The sequence below is a fragment of the Siphateles boraxobius genome, unplaced genomic scaffold (genome assembly GCF_051911475.1).
Source record: "Siphateles boraxobius isolate OS27281-9 unplaced genomic scaffold, OSU_SipBor_1 204, whole genome shotgun sequence".
Taxonomy (NCBI): domain Eukaryota; kingdom Metazoa; phylum Chordata; class Actinopteri; order Cypriniformes; family Leuciscidae; genus Siphateles; species Siphateles boraxobius.
The window spans coordinates 3,727,843-3,754,221 of NW_027508816.1; the positions used below are offsets into that span (position 1 = coordinate 3,727,843).

General features: G+C 38.1%; 2 protein-coding genes across 5 annotated transcripts in view; one reads left to right on the forward strand and one right to left on the reverse strand.

The window, feature by feature from the left end:
- Positions 1–19,487, reverse strand: part of gtpbp2a (GTP binding protein 2a) — a 41,875-nt gene extending 22,388 nt beyond the window's left edge. For all 4 annotated transcript variants that reach the window (XR_013206006.1, XR_013206007.1, XR_013206008.1 and 1 more), the window contains exons 1-7: positions 19,141–19,487; positions 18,009–18,035; positions 11,961–12,145; positions 9,921–10,029; positions 8,877–9,074; positions 4,822–4,996; positions 1,064–1,283 (exon numbers count right to left, since the gene is read on the reverse strand). Coding sequence is in view for 1 of the 4 variants with exons in the window: in XM_077237638.1 (XP_077093753.1) it covers positions 1,064–1,283; positions 4,822–4,996; positions 8,877–9,074; positions 9,921–10,029; positions 11,961–12,145; positions 18,009–18,035; positions 19,141–19,290 (1,064 nt within the window). In the remaining 3 variants the exon portion in view is untranslated. The remainder of the gene's footprint in view (positions 1–1,063; positions 1,284–4,821; positions 4,997–8,876; positions 9,075–9,920; positions 10,030–11,960; positions 12,146–18,008; positions 18,036–19,140) is intronic.
- Positions 19,488–22,020: 2,533 nt separating this feature from the next.
- On the forward strand, positions 22,021–25,801 carry LOC143745425 (otoraplin-like). The gene is made up of 4 exons (XM_077237526.1): positions 22,021–22,390; positions 23,543–23,682; positions 23,768–23,878; positions 23,971–25,801. Exons 1-4 carry the CDS (start codon positions 22,261–22,263, stop codon positions 23,992–23,994), a joined length of 405 nt encoding a protein of 134 aa, XP_077093641.1. The 5' UTR covers positions 22,021–22,260; the 3' UTR covers positions 23,995–25,801.
- Positions 25,802–26,379: the final 578 nt, after the last annotated feature.

The window sequence follows — 26,379 nt, forward strand, 5'->3', positions numbered from 1 at the left end:
AATCATGTTTCTCTTCTCAAAGTTGCGTTGGGTTTTCTCCTCAGTGTAAAGGTGAAGAGCTTCATCTATCAGTGTTTTACATGTTCGTAGAGTTATTTTCTGGAGTAAATATATAGGCTATAATCTGTGTGTTCACACAGCTTTTTCAACAATGACGAGTGCTGGTGTTTCGCGTGCGTTCGGCCAGTTAGCGAACACTTGCGTCACTGTAGATCCTATAGCGCTGGTTTAGACTGACTCTGAAGGAGGAGTAAATTAGTTCCTCCAAAAGAGTTCCTAGAACTAAAATCGTTCCTGCGGTGCGAACACGCCGACATCCGGGAACTTTTGCTCAATCAAAAGGTTCAATCAATCAACTTTTATTTATATAGCACAATAAAAGCAACAGTAGCTGGCCATTGTGCTGTACAACTAAATATCCAAAAAACAAGAAAGACCACCAAACAAATGATAAAGGGAGTTTACATCGAAAAGATCAATCAGAAAATGTAAAGGTTCCTCCAGAGCGAAAGCCTCTACATTCAAGCTGTGGTGTTACTGTGGGTTTACATGTACGTCTGTGACTGTGAGCTGTTTAATACACAGATTATAGCCTATATATTTACGAACTCTACGAACATGTAAAACACTGATAGATGAAGCTCTTCACCTTTACACTGAGGAGAAAACCCAACACAACTTTGAGAAGAGAAACATGATTATGTAATTCAACACTGGACATAAACCACACGACATACGCTAATAATTTTTCATCACGGTCTACTTTCTATGTATTACAGCTCTATCTAATAACGTATTAGACAGGAGTGTTAGACAGATCGTAAACTAATGAACAGGAGAATGTGAGCGCTGTGTGTTCAGTCGTTCTCAGTGCCGTCAAAATAAAAGTCACAACAACAAGCGCGTCTCACGTCACTTAGCGCTGCGAACGCAAGCAGGAAAACGTTCATAAGGGACCATTAGTTCTCTGGGAACCAGCCTGGAGGCTCGATCATATAACTACCCGGAGCGAAGGCCTCTATAGTCAAGCTTTGCTGTGGTGTCACTGTGTGGTTATATGTACCTCGGGGACTGAGCGAACTTCTGCGCGGCAGTGACGGCGTCGTCGGTCGAGGACACTAGCATGGGCACCTTGTTGCAGCCGGGCTGCTTGAGGATCCGCTCCAGCTGGCGGACCGTTCGCTCCACGGTGCCTTTGGCACACAGGTCCACTTTACTCACGACAATGAAGATCGGCACCTTCAGCGCCATGGCCAGACCCAAGTGCTCACGTGTCGTACCCGCTAGGAGAACAACCAGAGGAAACGCCAAACATCAGGCGTTTAAAGAGTGTGGATGACACAAAAGGTTCGGAAAACAAGGAACAGAGTCTTAAAGTGCCCCAGTGTTGAAAATCAAGCTTTTAATGTGTGAATGTTTTAATAATGTCAAGGTGGTGTTTTTAATATGCTTTAAAGGAGTCATCAGAGGCCCATTTTACACAGGTTGGTGTGATTCTTTTGGGTCTTCATGTAATGTTTGTAACACACTTTGGTTAAAATTCCTCAATGGTTGTGTAAAACATCACCCTTTTACATCCTCAAAAACAGCTCTGTTTCGGTGCATGTCTCTTTAAATGATAATGAGCAACTAAGCTAGCAAAGCATCAAACTGAGCCACAGACATCCCTCTGTGAACTCTCCTTCTCTACGCAATCAGGATCTGATGGACCCAATGTTTTCTCTTTTTAAGAAGAGAGGGCAACAAAATCATCCTCGCTGCCTGAAGACTACATTTTGTATTGTTGTATTGTTTTCGCAACGGATTAATTAATACGCATTGGAATCAGTGTGCAAGGTTGACGAATGTTTAGGAGGACGAATACGCATACGGAAATTTCGGACTCAGTGTGCAAGGACCTGAAGTGTTTATTTTTGCCATACTGTTTGCTGGTGCAGATGTTTCAGGCCAACGCAACACTCATCAGAATGTGACCTAGCGTGTGTGTGTGTGTATGTGTGTGTGTGTGTGTGTGTGTGTGTGTGTGTGTGTGTGTGTGTGTGTGTGTGTGTGTGTGTGTGTGTGTGTGTGTGTGTGTGTGTGTGTGTGAAAAATTTCGCAGGTCATCTGAAAGGCGTTCGTTGAGCACCACTTGTTTTGACAAGCCCACATCAGCTGATTCACACACACTCAAGAGCATGAAGAGATGCAGTGCAGGTCATGTCCAGCAGTCTCTCTCTCACACACACACACACACACACACACACACACACACACACACACACACACACACACGCACAGTAAAATCTGTCCAAAGTTCACCCGCCATCTGAGGTTAATGATTGGAGAACTGGCCGAGACGGAGTCTGTCTGCATGGATTTGCTTATGGAGAAGTCTACTCGGGGAGTTTCAGCACACACGGCGCACCACCGTCTGTGTGCCGTTGCATAATTTAAGCGCTGGTGTCGCGTTGCAGACGGGGCATCGTGTTCTCCTCAAAACACTTGCATGACCCACTCGCCCAAATGTCTTCTCCTATTTCTGACACGCTACTTTCCACCAAACAAAACAACACAGCGATACATCAGGATCACAACATACCCACACCTCCTGTAGACAACAATCTGCTAAATATCACTCTTAAAAACTAAGCGGGACTGCTTTGCATATGGAAAATGCTCCATGACACAAACACAGTCAGTGAGATTATTTTTGATGTTTAACAACACGCAGTTGCACGGCAGGTTTTGGGCCGATATGATTTCAGTGTGAGCGGATCTACACTGCAGAAATGGAAACCAAACGGTGGGCAAAACTGGAACGTGGCACAGATTCTGCAACACCATGTTCTCCATCGCTCAAAGCCAGAACATGATGTTGCTGTAAAGTATATTTGGTATTCTGTGGTATGTTGTTTTTCTGACCGCACGCACCCTGACTTTAACACTAATATCTGAAATTACTGATCTTTAAAGGTTTCTGTGCACTAACATTGCCAATGTAACCCATGTCCATTTTCAAAACCTTTTTCTTGAAAATCTGCACTTGTTTTGCCAAATATTACTCACACCATTGGTTGAGCCAATGTGGTCCAAACGCTCAAACAGCGCAATATTCGGATAGCACTACAAAGCCTTTGTCTTAACAATAATATTAAGGGTAAAAAAAACTACAAATGTCTTTCTTACAGCTGTCTCTGCTTATTAAACTGGGATAGGAGGAATTGACCTATGGCTAAGCCACGCCCCCAAACCCGATGAGCCAATCACAGTGCGCATAGCTCCCAGTACACTCGGACATTCTCTGCTTCCTCGTCCATTGAAATGCATTGCAGTTAGTCAGTTTTCATTCGTTTTTATGTTTTTTTCTTGTTATTTTAAGTTTAAAATGTTCAAACGGTGCGCATGGAGTACATGCAACTCCGACACTAGGTATCCCGAGAGGCTGGGCGACGGTGTGTATTTTTTACCCTTTCCAAATTAAGCCACATCTCAACCGAGATAAGTGTCTGGATTAAGTTATGGTAGACCACAACACCAACTAAACGTGGATAAATTAAACAAGGATATCTACATCTGTTCTAAGGTAACGTTAAGTCAACAACTTATTTTAACGTTATCTTTAACAGCTCTAATGTAACGTTAGCCTAACATTAGAAAACGTTAACGTTAGCTTCTATCTGCGTTGTACATCATGTCACTTATCTTCATTAACGTATCTGTAAATAACCGAGATAACAAATGTTAGCAATGTTGTGCTGAATGATTGATGTAAATACTGTATCACCAAACTAACGGAGAGGTAACGTTACTCTTGGTAAAGATGGTAAAAATGCTTGTCCTGGAAACGTATGCAACTTAGACCTGTATATATTTAATTTGATCATGAACCATTAATTACATATTGAAGCACAACATTTTAGACAACTTTCTACCAAAATATAATCTATATAATCTTTCTGTCTCCAAAAATCATCAGTTGCCTCCTGTGAAATGTCTCCTACTGTGACAGCTGCCATAGCGCCCGTCACCGAATGCTGACTGTTTGTCCGAGTGAGTGGAGGGGGCGTGGCTTAGCCATAGGTCAATTATTTTAACCTGTTACCTGCCAGTTAAAAGCCACTCGGGACACTTGGCGCACTTATTTTAATGTCAAATTTCTCAATTTTCATTTTCCTTCAGTGCGTCGTCTGGGTTTGCGGTATATTCGTGGGTTTTCTCCAGCCAATTCTTTACCAGTCCAATCAGTGAACAGAGGGTGTGGCCGAGAACGAGGATGTTGAGGTCGTGTGCTAGTTGTGCGTCGCGACCAAACGCTAGCGATTGGTTATGGCAGATCCAATAGTTCTAAACTTTAACAGAGTACCCGCCTTCAAGGAAGTTAACGCTTGTCAATGAGGAGCGTCCAGACTCTCTGTACACACGACATGTACGAGAGTCTGGTAGGACCAGGCTAGATTTTATATGGGGTGAGAGTTAAATGGCACTGTGGCCTGCCGTCACAGATAGACTGATGCGTCTCAGGTTTCTCTATCCTTTTTAACTGGACCAGAGGTATTTTGGGGTGTGGAGGACAGAAGGAATGAGGGCGACACTTAGGAGTGCATTACATAAGATCATATGCTGGGATTATTGAGTATCCAGGAGAACAGCTGATTTAAGAGTGACGTGTCCAAACATTACAAGGTTTATTTGTGTCACTTGTCCGGCGTGATTTGACATCAGGGCCGGCACTAATCTAAGATAAAGCAAATCTAGGTTAAAGCAAATCTAGGTTAAAGCAAGCGGCAGTCCAGTATTGCTTAAACCGTTACACAAGCCCAAAGTGCTGTGAGAGCTTACCGATGCCCGTGTTGGCGCTGACGACGAGCATGGCGAAGTCTGGACAGTAGCTGGTTAAGCCGAAGATGGTGGTCTTCAGGTATTTGTGGTGGCCGGCCAGATCTATGAAGGTGATCATTTTTGAGGCACTCTCACAAATCTCCTCTGCTGTTCGGGACTCGCTGTAGTTCACCACCTAGATGAGAGACACCAAACGCTAGTATTTATTTATTTATTTTTGCCCTTCATTTAACCAGATAAACCTTTCTGAGATTAAAATCTCTTTACAGAAGTGACCTGGCCAAGATGAGCAGCACAACATTATCAAAAAAAGTAAACAAAGAAAAAAATCACCATAACATTAGTAAATAGTAACTCGCATCATGCAAAAAGTGCCACCGAAAACATTTCAATGAAAGCTCTGTCATCATTTACTCACCCTCATGTTCAGGGTTTGAGATTAACACCCGCCAAGAGCTGACGGGTTACACTGTCAGATCACGAGCCAATCTGGTGTTACTTCTTATGTTTACTCACTTTACTGGGGAAGTTCGTGTAAGACAAATCTGTGCAGATTTAGCCCAAATGCTGAGTCCTCATGATATATTAATACAGCGTATTACACAGAATCTGCTCATATCTGGATTACTCGAACACACACGTCACTACACAACAGATAACGGCACGCTTGTTCATTTGCATTGAAGATGCGGAGATTAAAAACATTTGGTTAACAGAAAAGACTTTGTTATTTTCCAACATCTTAAATGTTTTTGATGTTCTTTGTACTGTATTGATAAACACATTTTTGGTGAAAAGGATGAAAGAGGAATAGAGGAGATGCTGGATGACAGGATTTAGTTTGAATAAGGATATAATGTATAAAATCCAAATTTTATTTTATATATATATATATATATATATATATATTATATAACCTATGACGTAGTTGATTGGTTCTTTTCTTCTTCTTTTTTTCTTTCCGGCTAGTAGTAGTTCTGAATGGCCGGTAACTTAAATTTAGTAGCCAAATTGGCCGGTGAGTGAAAAAGTTCATTTAAAACCCTGGTCATGTCGTTCCACACACATAAGACTTCGTTTAATCTTCAAAAGACAAATTAGGATATCTATAAATAAAAGAGGTTTCAGTCCCTCCATTAAAAGTCCTCAACTTAAAATGCCCCAATTATGCTATTTTAAAGGTTCATAATGTTGTTTCAGAATCTCCTACAACAGGATTAAACACATCAAAGGTCAAAAACACTTTAATTACTCATAATACACATCGCAGAATCATCTCTTTTCTCTCAGTGTCTGAAACATTTCGGTCACAGATTCAGTCTCTCTAAGCCCCGCCTCTCTGAGAGCTGCTCTGCTGTGATTGGTCAGAAAGCAAACGCTCATTATCATATCTGAGTCTCAGCTCTTGATCACAGTGATATGAACAGTAACGATGGCGTGGGTTTTACCGTATCAATCTCAGAAAACAGCTTCTTCTCGACACGAACAACACGAACCAAACTCTTCCAGTCTCAGATAAACTGCAGTGTTTGAGGGCGGAGCTAAGAGACGCTGTTCAGCCAATCAACACCAGAGGCTGGCATTATGCAAATTAGTCACAAACCTACGCAGGTTCATCAGGAAGTGAGACTGAATTACTGACGACTCGTTTCAGTTCAGAATCACTTCTTTCTTTTGGGAAACAAAAACTCCATTTATCTGCACTTTTCAGACCTTCTACGTTCACAAACAGCTCCACTACACACTACGTGAAAGGGAACATTCAGAAAAAGCATAACAGAGGCACTTTGGTAGGCACACACTAGGCTTTGGTAACACTTTTTTTTCGATGGTCCACTTTCGATATTCTACTAACTATATAAGTAACTTTACAACTACATGTCAGTTAACTCTCATTAGAGTGTTAGGCAGTCTACTAATACTCTACTGACTGCTAGTTGACATGTAGTTGCAAAGTTACTTACAGTTAGTAGAATATCGAAAGTGGACCATCGAAAATAAAGTGTTGCCTATGCTTTTATTCACATATATAGAGCGCATTACAAAAGGAAAACAAGGAAGCTTGTGCATGCAAAACCAATGAGGTTTGTTCTATCACCATATGCTGTATTTTTTTTATTTTTTACAATGCATTTGTGACCTTTTTAGATATTTTAAGTTTTGATTATCTGGACATTCAATGGAGGGACAAAAACCTCTCTGGTTTCATTAAAAATATCTTGATTTGTCTTATGGGTTTGGAACGACATGAGCTTGAGAAACTGATGAGAGAGTTTTTATTTTTGGGTGAACTTGTGACACATATGACATGTTTTACCCTTCTCAATAAATTATAACAGTTTTACGTATACTTACGTATTACGAATAAGTTTTAATAGCATGTTTTCCTGAGCCAATTTAGTCCTCTTATCTGTTTTAATGTGTGTATGTCTTTAAATGATACTGGGTCAGCCTGTCATGTGACTGATCACATGACAGGAAACAGGAAGTAGACCAGCATAAAGGAGGCAGCATGGTAGTCAAAGGAGGGTCACAAACTTGATCACACACACTTGGACTTTCCTTTCCAGAAAGCCACACTTTATTGGACTATCACTTCTCTGGATTGTATATACACCGCTGGACACTTTCACATCGAGACTGAACAGACAACACTTAAGCAGTGTTTATTATGGTATGACGAAAGTGGACGTTTTTCTAGTTTTATTGTGTTTTAAGTGAATAGTGTAAACACACAATTCATTTATTCACTTATTACTGTTGTTCGTCTCATCTTTTTAAACACTCACAACCTCACACAGTTTAATCTGACCTCTATTTTTGACTCATGTAACTCAACTGATAGATAAATACAAATCGGGACACGTCCCAAACAAGTCCAGGCAAGAAAGAACTCGTCATTCAGAAGTGTTGTGTAAAGCTGAGTTGTTTACAACAGCCATTGCAACATCACAACCTGACATACTAACAAATTTCAATTGATGTGTGTGTGGTCACGGGAAACCACCAGTGTTTACGCTCTTCGGTCAACTAAGCTGACCATCTTTCCAAAAGCCATTTTGAATTAAAGGGATAGTTCACCCAAAAATTAGCCATGATTTACTCACCCTGAAGTCATCCTCGGTGTATATGACATTCCTCTTTCAGACGAATACAATCAGTTATATTAAAAAAATGTCCTGGCTTTTCCAAGCTTTATAATGGCAGTGAATGTTTTTTTTCAGTCCATAAAAGGGCATCTATCCATCATAAAAGGGCACTTTTATCATAGATGCACTTTTATCATAGATGCACTTTTATCATAGATGCACTTTTATGATGGACAGATGCACTTTCATGCATAATATAGCATGAATAGATGCACTTTTATCATGAATAGATGCACTTTTATGAATAGATGCACTTTTATCATGAATAGATGCACTTTTATCATGAATAGATGCACTTTTATCATGAATAGATGCACTTTTATCATGAATAGATGCACTTTTATGAATAGATGCACTTTTATGAATAGATGCACTTTTATCATGAATAGATGCACTTTTATCATGAATAGATGCACTTTTATCATGAATAGATGCACTTTTATGAATAGATGCACTTTTATCATAGATGCACTTTTATCATAGATGCATTTTTATGATGGACAGATGCACTTTCATGCATAATATAACATGAATAGATGCACTTTTATCATGAATAGATGCACTTTTATCATGAATAGATGCACTTTTATCATGAATAGATGCACTTTTATGATGGATGCAATTTTATGATGGATGCAATTTTATTATGGATAGTTGCACTTTTATCATGGATAGTTGCACTTTGATGGACTTAAAAAAAAAATTTAATAATAATAATAATATATATATATACCCATTCACTGCCATTATAAAGCTTGGAAGAGCCAGGACATTTTTTTAATATAACTCCGATTGTATTCGTCTGAAAGAGGAAAGTTATATACACCTGGAATGAGTTCAATGTGAGTAATTCATGGCTAATTTACATTTTTTGGTGAACTATCCCTTTAAGGTTGTTAAACTCACCACTCCTTTGCTGTCGAAGCCCAAGATCTCGATGCTGATGCTGGAGGTCCGTCCGGTCTGGATCTCATGAAGGTGTCTGAAGAGGTTTAGTCTCGCTCTCCCTCTCCCGTTGTCCAGCTCTCCCTGTGTGAGAACACCCAGCAAAGTGGACTTTCCCGAGTCCACGTTTCCCAGCACAGCCACTCGCAGGTCCAAGAACTGGAGACGCATCAAATAACACCATTAAAAGATTAGTTCACTTCGGTATTAAAGTTTCCTGATCATTTACTCTCCCCGACGTCATCCAAGATGTTCATGTCTTTCTTTATTCAGTCGAAAAGAAATTTGAGGAAAACACTCCAGGATTTTCTCCATATAGTGACTTCAATGGGATCCAACGGGTCGAATGTCCAAATGTGAGTTTCAGTGCAGCTTCAAAGTCTCGACACGATCCAGCCGAGGAATAAGAGTCTGATCTAGACAAACCAGCGCACATTTATAACAAAATAAACATTTATATACTTTTAACCACAATTGCTCATCTTGCACTAGCTGTGATGCGCCACACATTATGTAATCACGTTGAAAGGTCACGTAGGTCACGAAAGGACACGAAAGGTCACGTAAGAGGAAGAACAGACCCAGTGTTTACAAAGCGAATGTGCAAAGACTAAGTCAAACGCTATTTACCAAGAAAAAAAAATTAGGTAAAACAACGATGTCGGACAATTTTGAAGTTGGAGCAGAGAATGAGATGAATGAATTTTCCACTAAATGTGCGCTGGTTTGTCTAGATCAGACTCTTATTCCTCGGCTGGATCGTGTCGAGACTTTGAAGCTGCACTGAAACTCACATTTGGACGTTCGACCCGTTGGACTCCATTGAAGTCACTATATGGAGAAAATCCTGGAGTGTTTTCCTCAAATTTCTTTTCGACTGAATAAAGAAAGACATGAACATCTTGGATGACGTGGAGGAGAGTAAATCATCAGGACATTTTAATTCTGAGGTGAACCAATCCTTTAACACACACTTTAGACAATCAAACACAAATAAACACACACCTGCTGATCATCGGGCACTTTTCTGACGAGGACCTCGGCTATTCTGTGTGTCTCGTCAGAGTCGTAATCGACGTCCCTCTCTCTGAGAACTGTGATGTCTGCACCCACCCTGAACAGAGCAAAACACAACGTTACACTCCTATTTATCCTCACAAAAAACATGCCAAGAACATTTCAGCGAGAAGTACACTATCATACTTTTAAAAAGATTTGCTTATCACGGTAATATTATACTTAAGTGCCGACTGAATGTAATGATTTCGGACACTTAATAGCATGTTAAGTGCAATTAAATGAAAATGCATTGTAATTTAAATTGATATCAAATGCAATCACCCACTTACAAGCACATTTATTTGTCATTTCATACTTGTATTGATAATATATGTTACGTTAGTGCTGAATGGACTGACAAGCATTTATGGTTAACTAAAAAATACTTTAATGGCATGTCTAATGAAGCTACTATTCCATGTACTTTGTAATTAGAAGAATCTAAATAATATCTAAATAACAACATAACAATCTAGTTAAAATTATAATCAAGTACTTTATATAATGCATGTTTGTCAACATTAGAGCTACAGGATTCTGGATAAATTGAGAAGCACTTTTTTTTTTTTGAAGTCGTTTCAAATCAAGATCACGATTCTGAACAGACAATAAAACAAAATAACATGTAATTTACTAGAGATTCTGACAAAATGGTTATTGCTCCAGTCTCTTTAACTAATTTGAATGAATTATTTAATAAACTTCACTTGTTTAATTACTGGATAAATCAGTGTTTTTGATCGAATCTCGAATGATTCAATGACAAATAGATTTTTAGTAGTCACGTGTCGCCACCTACTGGTGTAACAATGTAACTGGATATAATCTTTATTTTAAGCGTCAAGTTCCTTTCAAATGGTAATTTGCTTTATTTTGATTGCTATCGCAGACATCAGTTGTTATATTCAAACAATAAACTTTTATCCCAGTACTTCTGTGATAATATGAATTATTGCAAGTCGGAAATAATGATACTGTGTGAAGCTGTTGCATATCTATACATAAATGTTCACTGTGATTGTACTCATCAAAGGTTTAATAGACATAGATCCAAATCTCATTTAAATATAAGATTGTGTGGGAACAAGGAACATAGTCATGTAAGTCTGCTCTCTTCAAGTACATTTAAACGAATAGTTCACCCTAAAATTAAAATGAAGTCATTATTTACTCACCCTGGTGTTGTCGTCCTTCTTTCTTTTATGGACCACAAAAGGAGAATCCCGCTCGCACTCGTTCATATTGTGCATCAAGCTTTTTTTTAAAAAGGCGCAAAAGTATCACAGAATGATGCCATGTGACACGTGTCGCTTATCCCAAGTGTTCTGGGGGTTTATTAAATTGAATTAATTTAATAAAAAAATAAAAGCACATTATTAAATAAAACGCCTAGAAATCCCCAAAATGTATCCCTGTACTTTCTTGATTAGTTGAAAATCTCCAGCCGTCAGATGTGAAGACCAACGATAACGTCTTGTAGCAACAAACACAAAGGATCAATTCACCTTGGAGAAGCAAGTACGTGGATTGTATTTTATGTTGTGTTTTTCTTAGTCTTGATTTCTCACATACTCAGAATTTTTGTTAAATAAAACATTAAATTCCATTTTAGTTTTTTTTTTACCAAATCCAGAATGCGTGGGATATACGACACGTGTAACATCAGATCATTCGGTGATATTTTTTTAAAGCTTGATTCTGGTCTCTATTCACTGCCATTATATGGACGAGCACAAGCGGGAAATGTAAAATATTTCCTTATTGTTTGTGTCCATAAAAGAACGAAGGCCAACAAATGACAATTTTCATTTTAGGGTAAACTGTCCCTTTAAAATGCCTTTATTTCATTATGTTATCATATATAGTACAGCCAGAAAAAAAACTCTGACTGAGATTCACCAAAATTCAGAGCTAGCATTTGATATATTCATAAGATAAAATCAATTTTATTATCATGCAGTGTGTAAGGTGTGTTTATGCTCGCACTTCTCAGCCATCCTGCGGAGTGTTTTGAGCGAGGCGTTCATGTCTTCCTCCGACAGGCCCACCAGTAGACCGTTGTCCTCCACACCGATCTGATACACGGCCTCGCCGCGGCCCTCCTGAAGCCTCCACTTCATCTGTGTGGCCAAGTGCTCGAAGCGGTACTGCGTCGGGTTCACCAGCTTCAGCTGATCACACACACACACACACACGTTAGCACTACGGTACTCGAGGCTAATGCTGTAAGTGCCTTAAACCCCTTTAGCTTTGACTTATTCATGATACAGCACTAGCCTACAGTACCTTATAGCTTTTATAAAACAGTTATCACACAATACAAATATTAAAGCCAAAAAACATGCATCAATGCAACTTTCATGAAGTAAAATCACCTTCCTTCCGCTGGAAAAAATAGTCCCTGACCGTGAACAGCAGCAGAAGTTACATACATTATTTCACCATTAGATGGCGGTAAACACTGTCTTTATGAGTGAGTCAGTCAGTAGAGAAGACTTTTATATTGAAAGGACTGAAATTTGTTGTGAACACGGAGAAGCAAGACAACTGACAAATGACTAGCATGTCACGGGAAACTCCTTAACGTTAACTGTTAAAAGGTCAAATATCGCAGCGGAAATTCAAACGGATTCTTTGATCACGAATACAGGACTGACCTGAAGGGAAATGCTATATCTACTGTAAATGCAGGAACACTCGCTTACTCGCTCACTCACAATACTCTACTCTATAAGCTTATCAATTAGAACATATGTTTACGTTGCTAAGAGTGGTTGCTAGGGGTTTTGTGTAGTGATACATAGAACTGTTGGGTGAAGCGTCTTTATCGTGAATGAAACCCCGCTATTGACCAATCAGAATCAAGGACTGGAACTAACCGTTTTATAAACAACAACACTGCTTGGCTGGATGCAGAAATGAGTGTTTCGATGAGATTTGTGCGTCAGGAACACAGACGTAATGATGGGAGTGTGTCCGTGTGACCAAATGTGATGCAGCTGCTTTGTTTGCAGACATTTAAAGGGGATATATCATGAAAATCTGACTTTTCCCGTGTTTAAGTGCTATAATTGACCCATGGCTAAGCCACGCCCCCAAACCCGATGAGCCAATCACAGTGCGCATAGCTCCCAATACACTCGGACATTCTCTGCTTCCAAGTCCATTGAAATGCATTGCAGTTAGTCAGTTTTCATTCGTTTTTATATGTTTTTTCTTGTTATTTTAAGTTTAAAATGGTCAAACGGTGCGCATGGAGTACATGCAACTCCGACACTAGGTATCCCGAGAGGCTGGGCGACGGTGTGCATTTTTTACCCTTTCCAAATTAAGCCACATCTCAACCGAGATAAGTGTCTGGATTAAGTTATGGTAGACCACAACACCAACTAAACGTGGATAAATTAAACAAGGATATCTACATCTGTTCTAAGGTAACGTTAAGTCAACAACTTATTTGAACGTTATCTTTAACAGCTCTAATGTAACGTTAGCCTAACATTAGAAAACGTTAACGTTAGCTTCTAGCTGCGTTGTACATCATGTCACTTATCTTCATTAACGTATCTGTAAATAACCGAGATAACAAATGTTAGCAATGTTGTGCTGAATGATTGATGTAAATACTGTATCACCAAACTAACGGAGAGGTAACGTTACTCTTGGTAAAGATGGTAAAAAGGCTTGTCCTGGGAACGTATGCAACTTAGACCTGTATATATTTAATTTGATCATGAACCATTAATTACATATTAAAGCACAATATTTTAGACAACTTTCTACCAAAACAACTGGGGAACTTTGTGGGTTTTTTTTTAGCAAAACATGTAGCCTTTTTCACTCCTCTTTTTCAACATAACTAAATATAGCGCCTGTCACCGAATGTTGACTGTTTGTCGAGTGAGTGGAGGGGGCGTGGCTTAGCCATAGGTCCATTGGGTCACCGGTGTTTCTACCAACCCAGAAAACATGAAAAGTGAAACCCAGTAACTTTGTTTTAGTGAGTCTTTCTCTACAAGCATGACAAAAAATAAGCCAATCAGATTTCCCTCCTTCTGATGTATGAAGGGGATCTTATTATAATATTACCGGCCCTTAATCTGCACGTTTATAATATTACCGGCCCTTAATCTGCATTTTATAATATTACCGGCCCTTAATCTGCATTTTATAATATTACCGGCCCTTGATCTGCACGTTTATAATATTACCGGCTCTTAATCTGCACGTTTATAATATTACCGGCCCTTGATCTGCACGTTTATAATATTACCGGCCCTTAATCTGCACGTTTATAATATTACCGGCTCTTAATCTGCACGTTTATAATATTACCGGCTCTTAATCTGCACGTTTATAATATTACCGGCCCTTAATCTGCATTTTATAATATTACCGGCCCTTGATCTGCACGTTTATAATATCACCGGCCCTTAATCTGCATTTTATAATATTACCGGCCCTTGATCTGCACGTTTATAATATTACCGGCTCTTAATCTGCACGTTTATAATATTACCGGCCCTTAATCTGCATTTTATAATATTACCGGCCCTTGATCTGCATTTTATAATATTACCGGCCCTTGATCTGCATGTTTATAATATTACCGGCCCTTAATCTGCACGTTTATAATATTACGGGCTCTTAATCTGCACGTTTATAATATTAGCGGCCCTTAATCTGCACGTTTATAATATTACGGGCTCTTAATCTGCACGTTTATAATATTACCGGCCCTTAATCTGCACGTTTATAATATTACCGGCTCTTAATCTGCACGTTTATAATATTACCGGCTCTTAATCTGCACTTTATAATATTACCGGCCCTTAATCTGCATTTTATAATATTACCGGCCCTTGATCTGCACGTTTATAATATTACCGGCTCTTAATCTGCACGTTTATAATATCACCGGCCCTTAATCTGCACGTTTATAATATCACCGGCCCTTAATCTGCACGTTTATAATATCACCGGCTCTTAATCTGCACGTTTATAATATTACGGGCTCTTAATCTGCACGTTTATAATATTACCGGCCCTTAATCTGCACGTTTATAATATCACCGGCCCTTAATCTGCACGTTTATAATATTACGGGCTCTTAATCTGCACGTTTATAATATTACCGGCCCTTAATCTGCACGTTTATAATATTACCGGCTCTTAATCTGCACGTTTATAATATTACCGGCCCTTAATCTGCATTTTATAATATTACCGGCCCTTGATCTGCACGTTTATAATATTACCGGCTCTTAATCTGCACGTTTATAATATCACCGGCCCTTAATCTGCACGTTTATAATATCACCGGCCCTTAATCTGCACGTTTATAATATCACCGGCTCTTAATCTGCACGTTTATAATATTACGGGCTCTTAATCTGCACGTTTATAATATTACCGGCCCTTAATCTGCACGTTTATAATATTACCGGCTCTTAATCTGCACGTTTATAATATTACCGGCCCTTAATCTGCATTTTATAATATTACCGGCCCTTAATCTGCATTTTATAATATTACCGGCCCTTGATCTGCACGTTTATAATATTACCGGCTCTTAATCTGCACGTTTATAATATTACCGGCCCTTAATCTGCACGTTTATAATATTACCGGCTCTTAATCTGCACGTTTATAATATCACCGGCCCTTAATCTGCACGTTTATAATATCACCGGCCCTTAATCTGCATTTTATAATATTACCGGCCCTTGATCTGCACGTTTATAATATTACCGGCTCTTAATCTGCACGTTTATAATATCACCGGCCCTTAATCTGCACGTTTATAATATTACCGGCTCTTAATCTGCACTTTATAATATTACCGGCTCTTAATCTGCACTTTATAATATTACCGGCCCTTAATCTGCACGTTTATAATATCACCGGCCCTTAATCTGCATTTTATAATATCACTGGCTCTTAATCTGCACGTTTATAATATTACCGGCTCTTAATCTGCACTTTATAATATTACCGGCCCTTAATCTGCATTTTATAATATTACCGGCCCTTGATCTGCACGTTTATAATATTACCGGCTCTTAATCTGCACGTTTATAATATTACCGGCCCTTAATCTGCACGTTTATAATATCACCGGCCCTTAATCTGCACGTTTATAATATTACCGGCTCTTAATCTGCACTTTATAATATTACCGGCCCTTAATCTGCATTTTATAATATTACCGGCCCTTGATCTGCACGTTTATAATATCACCGGCCCTTAATCTGCATTTTATAATATCACTGGCTCTTAATCTGCACGTTTATAATATTACCGGCCCTTAATCTGCACGTTTATAATATTACCGGCTCTTAATCTGCACGTTTATAATATTACCGGCCCTTAATCTGCATTTTATAATATTACCGGCCCTTAATCTGCATTTTATAATATTACCGGCCCTTGATCTGCACGTTTATAATATTACCGGCCCTTGATCTGCACGTTTATAATATTACCGGCTCTTAATCTGCACGTTTATAATATCACCGGCCCTTAATCTGCACGTTTATAATATCACCGGCCCTTAATCTGCACGTTTATAATATTACGGGCTCTTAATCTGCACGTTTATAATATTACCGGCCCTTAATCTGCACGTTTATAATATTACGGGCTCTTAATCTGCACGTTTATAATATTACCGGCCCTTAATCTGCACGTTTATAATATCACCGGCCCTTAATCTGCACGTTTATAATATTACCGGCTCTTAATCTGCACTTTATAATATTACCGGCCCTTAATCTGCATTTTATAATATTACCGGCCCTTGATCTGCACGTTTATAATATCACCGGCCCTTAATCTGCATTTTATAATATCACTGGCTCTTAATCTGCACGTTTATAATATTACCGGCCCTTAATCTGCACGTTTATAATATTACCGGCTCTTAATCTGCACGTTTATAATATTACCGGCCCTTAATCTGCATTTTATAATATTACCGGCCCTTAATCTGCATTTTATAATATTACCGGCCCTTGATCTGCACGTTTATAATATTACCGGCCCTTGATCTGCACGTTTATAATATTACCGGCTCTTAATCTGCACGTTTATAATATCACCGGCCCTTAATCTGCACGTTTATAATATCACCGGCCCTTAATCTGCACGTTTATAATATTACGGGCTCTTAATCTGCACGTTTATAATATTACCGGCCCTTAATCTGCACGTTTATAATATTACCGGCTCTTAATCTGCACGTTTACACACACCAGCCTGCATTCGGTTTCTCGAGCGACAACAGTGAGCAGTTCTAACGCACCGGCAGAAGATCCAGCAAAGCCTGAAACTGTTCTGTCGTTGAGCACAGACGAGCACTGAACACTACTGACCAGAACATGGCACCGCTGTCTTATAAACACCTCAGGAACTGTGGACACTTGTGTAAAAGTTCAACATGATGATGAGATGATCAGTGTAACTCCACAACAACTACATAAATGTCTCCACTAACATTCAGAAACTCTTCCTGAGTCTCTCCGTAAGGCTGCACTCGCTACTGGTTACTCTGGGATTCTGGATGAGTGAGATCGGCCTGTTTTGTTATTGCCGGAGTTTCTGAAGCTGGCGTAAAGACTCCGCCCTCTTCTGAACGGAGGCGGAGCAAAAGCTCATTTGCATTTAAAGGGACACACACTTGCATTTTTTCCTCACACTCAAAAAGGGGCAAATCTGACAAGCTATAATAAATGATCTGGAGGGAATTTTGAGCTGAAATTTCACATAAACATTCTGGGACACCATAGATTTATATTACATCTTGTGAAAAGGGGCATAATATGTCACCTTTAAATAAACAACAGCTGTAGTTTATAAAAAGCACTGCTAATCTCCTGCCTCTCGCTTACGTGCAGCAGTGACTCTCTGAGCGTTTACACCTGCTAGATACTGACTGTGCATGACATACAAAACATGATTAAACAAATATTCATGATAGATTCTGAATAGTGCTATGATGTACGGTACAGAGATGTTGGCTCGCAGAGAGTTTACCTTGTACTCAATGTTTCCCTCTTCAACCTGAAACAAAAGACAGGACAGAGTTGATGCTGAATGGAGGTCAAAAGTCACGCAGTTCAGTTTTCAAAAGCACAAAGACTCAGAAGAGAAAAGAGCTCAACGGCCCATTCAGAATAGGCTCTTCCTATACATGTCTTGCTGCTTTTATGCCGTGTAATGAATCTAAAATTATGTAAAAAAAAAAAAAAAAAAAAAACATTTTCTTGTTGCATTTTCATGGCACGTCAGATATGATAAAAGTGAGCTTTGCCATTGCAAACAAAACAAGCTCATTTCAACAATCACAGATAATGACTACATTAATCATCTGATTGACGACTTCTAGTGTGAAAGAAACACTGACTCATCTTTTCCCGCCTTTAATTCTCATATCTACAAACACAGCGGTTTCATATTACAGTCTCATAAAACATGGAGGTCATCATAGCAACAGGCCAACGCCTCTTTTTCTGTTTCTTTAATGATAGTTGTTTATTCCTTTCATTGCCAGACAAACAATCAAAGTGAAAACAGTGAATTCCCATGAAATGTAAATTCAAATTTTTTGAGCAAACTAAAATAAATGTACTTTAAAAATTACTTTGTTGCAACACATTTAGAAAAGAATGTATAAATGCTGCTCATTTTGTTTGAATTATAGTATATTTTAAAAGTCACATGGAATTTTACAGTAAATAACTATACAGTTTATAAGTAAATACCTAATATGAATATTTAGGGGGAAAGGAAAGACACCATGATAACATTTCTTTATATTTAACATAAAATGCATGTTTTTATTACACTATGAGGTTTTATTTTGCATTTCATGTGATTGAGTTTAGTGTTTATATAAAAAAGCTATATATGCTAATTTTATAAAATGTTTTTCTGCTGTACCACCTGTGTTATTATTATTATTACATTTTACAGTAATAACCCTAATAATAGTATTATAACCTCGAATAGGTACAAAAAATAACCAATGAAGTCCCAAAACCATAATACACAATATAAACCCGTGTTTGAAGGAACTGAGGTTACTGAGAGTAATTACAGTAAGATAAACGCAGGAGAACTGGATCAGCTGTTTAACACAGACAGATGTGATCGACTGTTGGCTCACCTCTGGAGGAAGATAAGGAGGATTATTGCTGGATTTTTGATACCGGGCTGAGCGATTTTTGCACTTTTTGCTGCCATTTTTCGCGGTTTTTCTGCTGGGAGCTCCAGTACTCGCAGCGGACCCGAACAGCTCCGACACCCGCGAGTCCATTCCTGTTCAAAACCCCGAGATAAAGTGATGAACTCCCGGCTCTGTCCTACGCCATTGGCCGGTTAAGGTTCAGGTTCAGATTCAGAGAGGTAGACACACAAGAGAGCGAGTGAAACATTATCGTATATAAACTCGAGCCGGTAGGGCTCAACCCCCCAACTCTCGCAACAATAACAACTCAACTTCCGGTTTAAGTTTGCGGAAGCGCGTCATGCGCAGAAGAATGGAATACTTATTTGGTTATACTGAATAAAGTTAGTTAACTGCAACTCTGTATATAGAATCGAACAGAATCAAATTGAATGGAATTGAAAATATCCTGTGAGAACACCAGAAGTGATTCCGAAAAAGGAAGAAGGAAGTCACTGTTGAATCTGCTGCAATCACTATGTAACTTTACATGAATAAACAGTGAAACAACATATTGCACTGCTTTTGCGTCAGCTTTGTTTTTTTGTTTTGTTTTTTTTTAAGTAAAAAAAAAACAACAAAAACAACGATTAGCCTAACAACACGCATAAACGGATCAAAACCTTTTCTACGGGGATATTTGGCTTTCAATTCACAGAAGACGGAAGATATTTTTGAGACAATTTCTTTATTCTGCCCTCTGAAAGCGTTGTGTAGGATTCGTTAAAAACGGTTGAGTTGAGTGTGTATTGTGTAGGCTATCGTCGAAACGGCGCCAGTAAGAGGAATACACACAGTAACACTGAAAGTATACAAACAGTGTTATGAAACTTTCATCATATGAATTCAATATTGGTATCAGAAGCATTGTGTTAATGACGTGTAGCCTATGTAAAAGTTATTACAAAGTGTTGTGCCACTCTTACACTGTTACACTCTTGACTTCTATTTTTCCAGTGTGAAAATATATTACAAATACAAACTACCTCAGAAATGTTTCTAGATCAGGCAGTCAATCAAATAATGAATGTAGAGTAAAATGTATTTATCCATAATCAGGATTAAAACTTTAATAAAGAAACATAAACTGAACAGTTTAAATCCCTTATAATATTTTAAGTAAATATATATTTTAATATAAATTATATAAAATAATTATAAAATATAATATTCTTAGCCTTAAGATAAGTTGTTTGAGAGATCTCTCTTTGAAAAAAAGTCCAAGGTAAGACTGACCTGTACAGAAATAAACAGTCACAGATATTTATTAAATATAGCAGTATTTTAGGTTTCTGTCACTTTAAGAGCTGTTGCACTGACTCAATATACTGATACACATCTGATTCTCCCAACAGTTTACTCTCACTGAAGACATAAACACACTGTGTTTACATGAAGACTTAGATTTTTACATATTTTTGTGTGTATTTGAACCACACACAGAAATCTACCTGTTAGTGTGCGAATACTGTTCAATTCCACGGCATATTACGCTTTTAATAACTCTTTTTAACATCAAGCACATCCCGCTCTTTATTACTAAAGTTTCTTTATCTCTCTAATATGTCAATAACTCCCGCCTACTAAAATCTGCGTGGCTATATTTCCATACCGCGATATATAAACAGAAAAAGTTAAATCGATTCACACTTTATATCATCGCCATGATAGATATCATTATATCACCCAGTCCTAGCAAGCACTGATGCTTAAACACATTAAACTGTCCATATGATGAAACCAACAACTCATTAACTATCAAGACTATTCCCCCCTTACTTCTATTCCTTCATGTTAACTCTAGACAAATCTGAATGATGTTCGGTTTTAACTTTAAACAACAAGCAGAATCAACCATGACATCCTCAGCGTATGTGAAAAACTGCCCATATGTGTGTGCGCAACTATTACCTTATTATTTCATGTTTTGTCTGTGACTTTTATAAGAATTTCCATGACTTTACAGAGAGGATTTTTCCAAATAACATACAGTCAAACCAAAAATTATTCAGACACCAGATATAAATTGATTTTTTTTTTCACTAGTGTGTGCAGGACTCTATAGTTCATTTATGTAAGTGAGGAGAGCTAAATAAAGTAAACTGTGAGATATTAATGTATACCCAAAAATGATTCATGCAGTGACTACCAGTAAAATTGAAACAAATTGGGACCAAAAATGATTGGAAATTATTCAGACACTTTGAGCTGATCATGTTTTGCTGAAGTGTTTTTTCTTTAATAACTAATGCATCTTTTTACACCACAGACTGAACAACATGAAGCATTGCTTGGTGATTGGTTGAGCTAAACTGGTATTATCTAATTGTGTAGTTAAATTTATGTGTGAGACAGTCTAACAGAAGGACAGACAAAACCAGTGAAATATCAACTGATTTAATAACTCTCAGTTCTGGTCATATTTTATTACCATTTTCTAAACTATAGCGAATCAACTGTGATAATGTGAGATATGAAAGGTGTCTGAATGAATGTTGTTTTGACTGTCGATAATAATGAGAAGTTATTATAATGTGATCTACTATATAAAGTAGATGATCATGAAACACTAATGAGAGTCAGTGTTTATCTGGTGTGTGTGTGTGTGACTCGGAAAGCAGGTTTAAATTTTATTTTGGCTGTATAATACTGAGTTATTACAAAGTAATACTACACTGGACTCTCATTACTGTTTGATTATGAACTGCAGTGTTTATCTGGTGTGTGTGACTCAGGAAGCAGGTTTCCCAGCGGCAGGAATGTGTGTGTGTGTGTGTGTGTGTGTGTGTGTGTGTGTAGACTCCCTCTGATTGGTCGAGTCTCTCAGTTCTGCTAAACACTGAGGAATGTGTGTGTGTGTGTGTGTGTGTGTGTGTGTGTGTGTGTGTGTGTGTGTGTGTGTGTGTGTGTGTGTGTGTGTGTGTGTGTGTGTGTGTGTGTGTGTGTGTGTGTGTGTGTGTGTAGACTCCCTCTGATTGGTCGAGTCTCTCAGTTCTGCTAAACACTGAGGAATGTGTGTGTGAGAAGCGGTTTCTCCTGTAGAGATCTGAGTATCTGAAGATGGACAAACACCGCGGCCTGATGCTCCTCTTCATCTGTGTGGGACTCACACACACGACACACACGACACACACTGCTCTCGTGGAGAAACTGGCAGACCTCAAGATCTGTGCCGACACACACTGTTCCTGTGAGTAAAACACTAGTGGACAAGATACTTTACAATAAGGTTTATTAGTTAACAACAATGTATTAACTAACATGAACTAATCATGAGCAATACTTACTGTGTTTGTTAATCTTTGTCAACGGTAGTTAATAAAAATACAGCTGTTCATTGTTAGTTCATGTTAGTTCACAGGGCATTAACTAATGTTAACGAGATTTTAATAAAGTATTAGTAAATGTTGAAATTAACACTAACAAAGATTAATAAAAGCTGTAAACGTGCGGTTTGTTATTAGTTCATGTTAACTAATGCTAACTGACGAACTTGTAAAATGTTACCGAAATGTGTTTATAATTTCAATAATTTGTACTTGAAGTCAACATACAGCTGTTAATTAATCGCTGTTGTCTAAAACCTTTTCTGTTTCTGATTTGTGTTAAAAGGTCACATTTTGCTGTACAAGGGCAGGTTTTACTGTGACAACTTGCCCCAGAGTTGTTTTCTCTCCCGGGAAATACTCTTAAAAAATAGAGGTTCAGAAAAGCGTTTTATCACAGCAATGACACAGAAGAACCATTTGTTTCCCCAAATAACCTTTCAGTGAATAGTTCTTAAATGATAGTTTTTACTGGTTGAAATTCAATTGTTGATTTCAATTGTCAAGAATTCATATTTCTGCGAGTGATGATGTCATTGTTGATATCAATAATTAATTTCCTGGGAATGAATAAAAGTCAAAACGGCTTGCAACACGAGCTCACTTGAGAAAACTCCCATTTTGTTCTAAATTTACAGTGTTGACGCTTTTTTTCCACACGAAAGTGTGAAAACTGATGGTCGAATTTAATTTATCCGTCTTACATTGGAATAGCTAAATTAATACTAGGCCTGAGTATTTAAGTGTCTATATTCTGAATATAATCTAAGTATTACACTATTAATGCTGTTAAAGCATTAAAGCAAAGATAGCGACACACAAACAAGTGACATTTCACCAGAGGTTTTCCATCCGGCTTATATTATTTAAGTTCTGTCATAAGTTCTGTGCGTATGGTCAATGATGGTGGAAATATTCAGTTTTTTTATAGCGCAGAATAACAGGTGTTATAACTAGCCCTAAAACTGTAGCTGTTCAGTGTATTTAAATAAGTATGTGGCATATCTCTGCCTCAGATGTTATCTCTGTGGCTCAAGCTCTCGAAGACTACGTGGCTTCAGACTGCAGATTCATAAACCTGAGGAGAGGCCAGAAGATTTATGTGTTTTCCAAACTCAAGCCTGGCGAGGGAGCGGGAGTCTTCTGGTCTGGAAGTGTGCGTCTCTAACATGTATTCTCCACTTCACATGTATCTCAGCTGATCTGTGACGGCCATGAATCATGCATCTTTGTGTTTGCAGGTTTACGGCGAGCGCTATGTAGACCAGATGGGTGTCGTGGGATATTTCCCCAGTAACTATATCAATGAGACGCACGTTTTTCAGAAGAAAACTGTTGAGATCCCAACGACTGTAAGTACGATTTAATCCACTGATATTGAAAAAAATAAAGTTTACATTATACTTTTTACTCTGATAATGCATTATACTCTCTCTCTCTGTAGGACATGGACTTCTTCTGTGCTTAAAGCTGCAATATGTATGTTTTTCGTCGCTAACCTCTTACAATGACAAAGGCGTATATGACGCTAAGCGGGATTATGGAACTTGTCGTCATGTCGATGGATCTAATATGTGTATGGATGAGTGAATACAGTGATGTTTTTAACATGACTGTGATGTGAAGCAGGGCGCGATTGCTAATGAGAGCGGATCTCAGCGCCACACGCGAGTCCCGCGGATATAAAGGAATAAGAACATTTCATTCTACCGAACTAACGTTACCCGCAAGTGCTGAATTACTACTCACACCGGTCAGTTTATTAGACGAATGAAACTTGTGAAGCTGTTTCACTTGGTCTACACTATCTAAACTGCATTTGAGTGTGTTAAAAGTTATAATGTTATTCTATGTGTTAGTTTGTCTGTATGAGACTAGCACTAAGCTAGATCAACGTTAGCATAACATACTGATCATATTCTATCATTTCATCATGTTGAGCTATATAATATTGATTAGTTGAATGCACATTTGCTCTCCTGTCTAATAAAGCTCATGCAAGAGTGGCCCTAATAAAGCTCATCTAATAAAGCTAATGCGACTTCGACTCTGTTGAGTCGAAGTTAGCCGCGGACGCTAGCTCTCGGCATCTCGAAAACGCCACGCTGATATTGATCCTCATTTTATTTCTCCATTTGTCCCAAAGTCTGCTTTCCATGATCCATAATGTTTGAACGAAACAACAATAGCGTGAGCAAGACGTAATACCGCTAGACGTAACGCAGTTGTCCACGTCTGTCGCCATGGTTACTATGGCAGTACGAGCGGAAACCAGGGATAACGCGGAGATTACGTCATTCACAGGCGACAAGTGAACATGGACGAGCCATTATTTAAAATGGGAATTTCTCCGAAATTAAAAATCTTGGGGAACTTTTGGGATAGTGTTAGTACACAACTGCAGGAAATATATCACACTGTGGAAGTGATTTTTGGGTATTGTATTACAAAAATCTTACATATTGTAGCTTTAATATCCACAACAACATGTCAAGGCCCTCCAGCTCTAGTTAGTGTTGAATCCAAAACTTATTTAACCACTTCTACTTTATATAAAGTTAAATAATTAAAAATTACTAATTATAAATTTGCCAATAAACCAGTTTTATTGATTGCAATAAAGACTTGAAGCGAATGAGAACATTGGAATAAAATAATAAACATTCACACGCAAAACTTTTCCAACAATTTAAATGTTATTTATTTTAATGTGATGACCAAAAAACAAATTTTTATGTGGAAAAAATGTAATATGTTCTATATGTTTGCATTTTCTTATATTGATAGAATCTCAGAAACATGATGGTAATGAGAACGTGTGTGTGCATGACCTCTGTATACGTGGCTGGACAGGGAGAAATGTGTGACTAATGTATGACCGTGACAGCAGGGCCTCTACTCAAGGATACAATATGATGAACAATATTTCAGTTATGGGTAAATATTTTCCTTGGCCTAGAAAGATAACACTCTGGGAGTCAAAACTATAAAGGATGAAGCATGCTGTCACATGAATCGGGATGTCACACTGTCTCATTGCTGACCTTTCCTTGCAAGCGAATAAATAAATAATAATAATTTGTAGAAACACTTTTGTTTAAAAAATAAAAGACATTAATTCCCACTATAACCAGTAGATGGCGGCAGAGGAACTTTATCGGCTTCCAGAAATAATGTTCTTCAGTGATCTGAACTCACTCTTTTCAACCAGTGGATTTGCATGACTTCTCCAGTTGTTCATGATAAGGATTAAAGAGAAGGATATTTGAAAAATATTTTTACTTTGTTTCTACCCAGTAAAATATTGTAGAGCTTTGGCATAAGAAAAATGTATATTCTTTACAAAAATGCCCATGCCCCTTTTAAAGGGGTCGTATGATGCTATTTTAAAAGTTCATTATTTTGATTATTGGGTGTAATAGAATAGGTTAAACGATCTTCTTTTGGCCTGATTTAGTTGATTTGGGCGGAGTGGATTTGAGGAACCTTGACATTAAGCAAAGCCTGTGAATGCATTATCTGCTAGACAACACTATAAATACAATATAGGTAGATCTAAATCTGGATGATTACTTATATCAATGTTATACCGTCATAATTCCCCAGCCCTTACACTGGTTAAAGCATTACATAACTTTATGCAAATTTACAGATTTGAGTTGACCCTTGGTCGTACTTCAAGATAAGAGAAATCAAAGTGACGGGGACATCAATGGATATTCAGTGTTGTAGAGACTTTTAAAGTAAGATTTTCTTTGCACATGTTATCGAAATATTTTACTTTGCATCTGAAACTAGCTAAAGAATGAAGACTTTCATAGTGGACCTTTAATTGTCCTTGAAATTCAGTAGG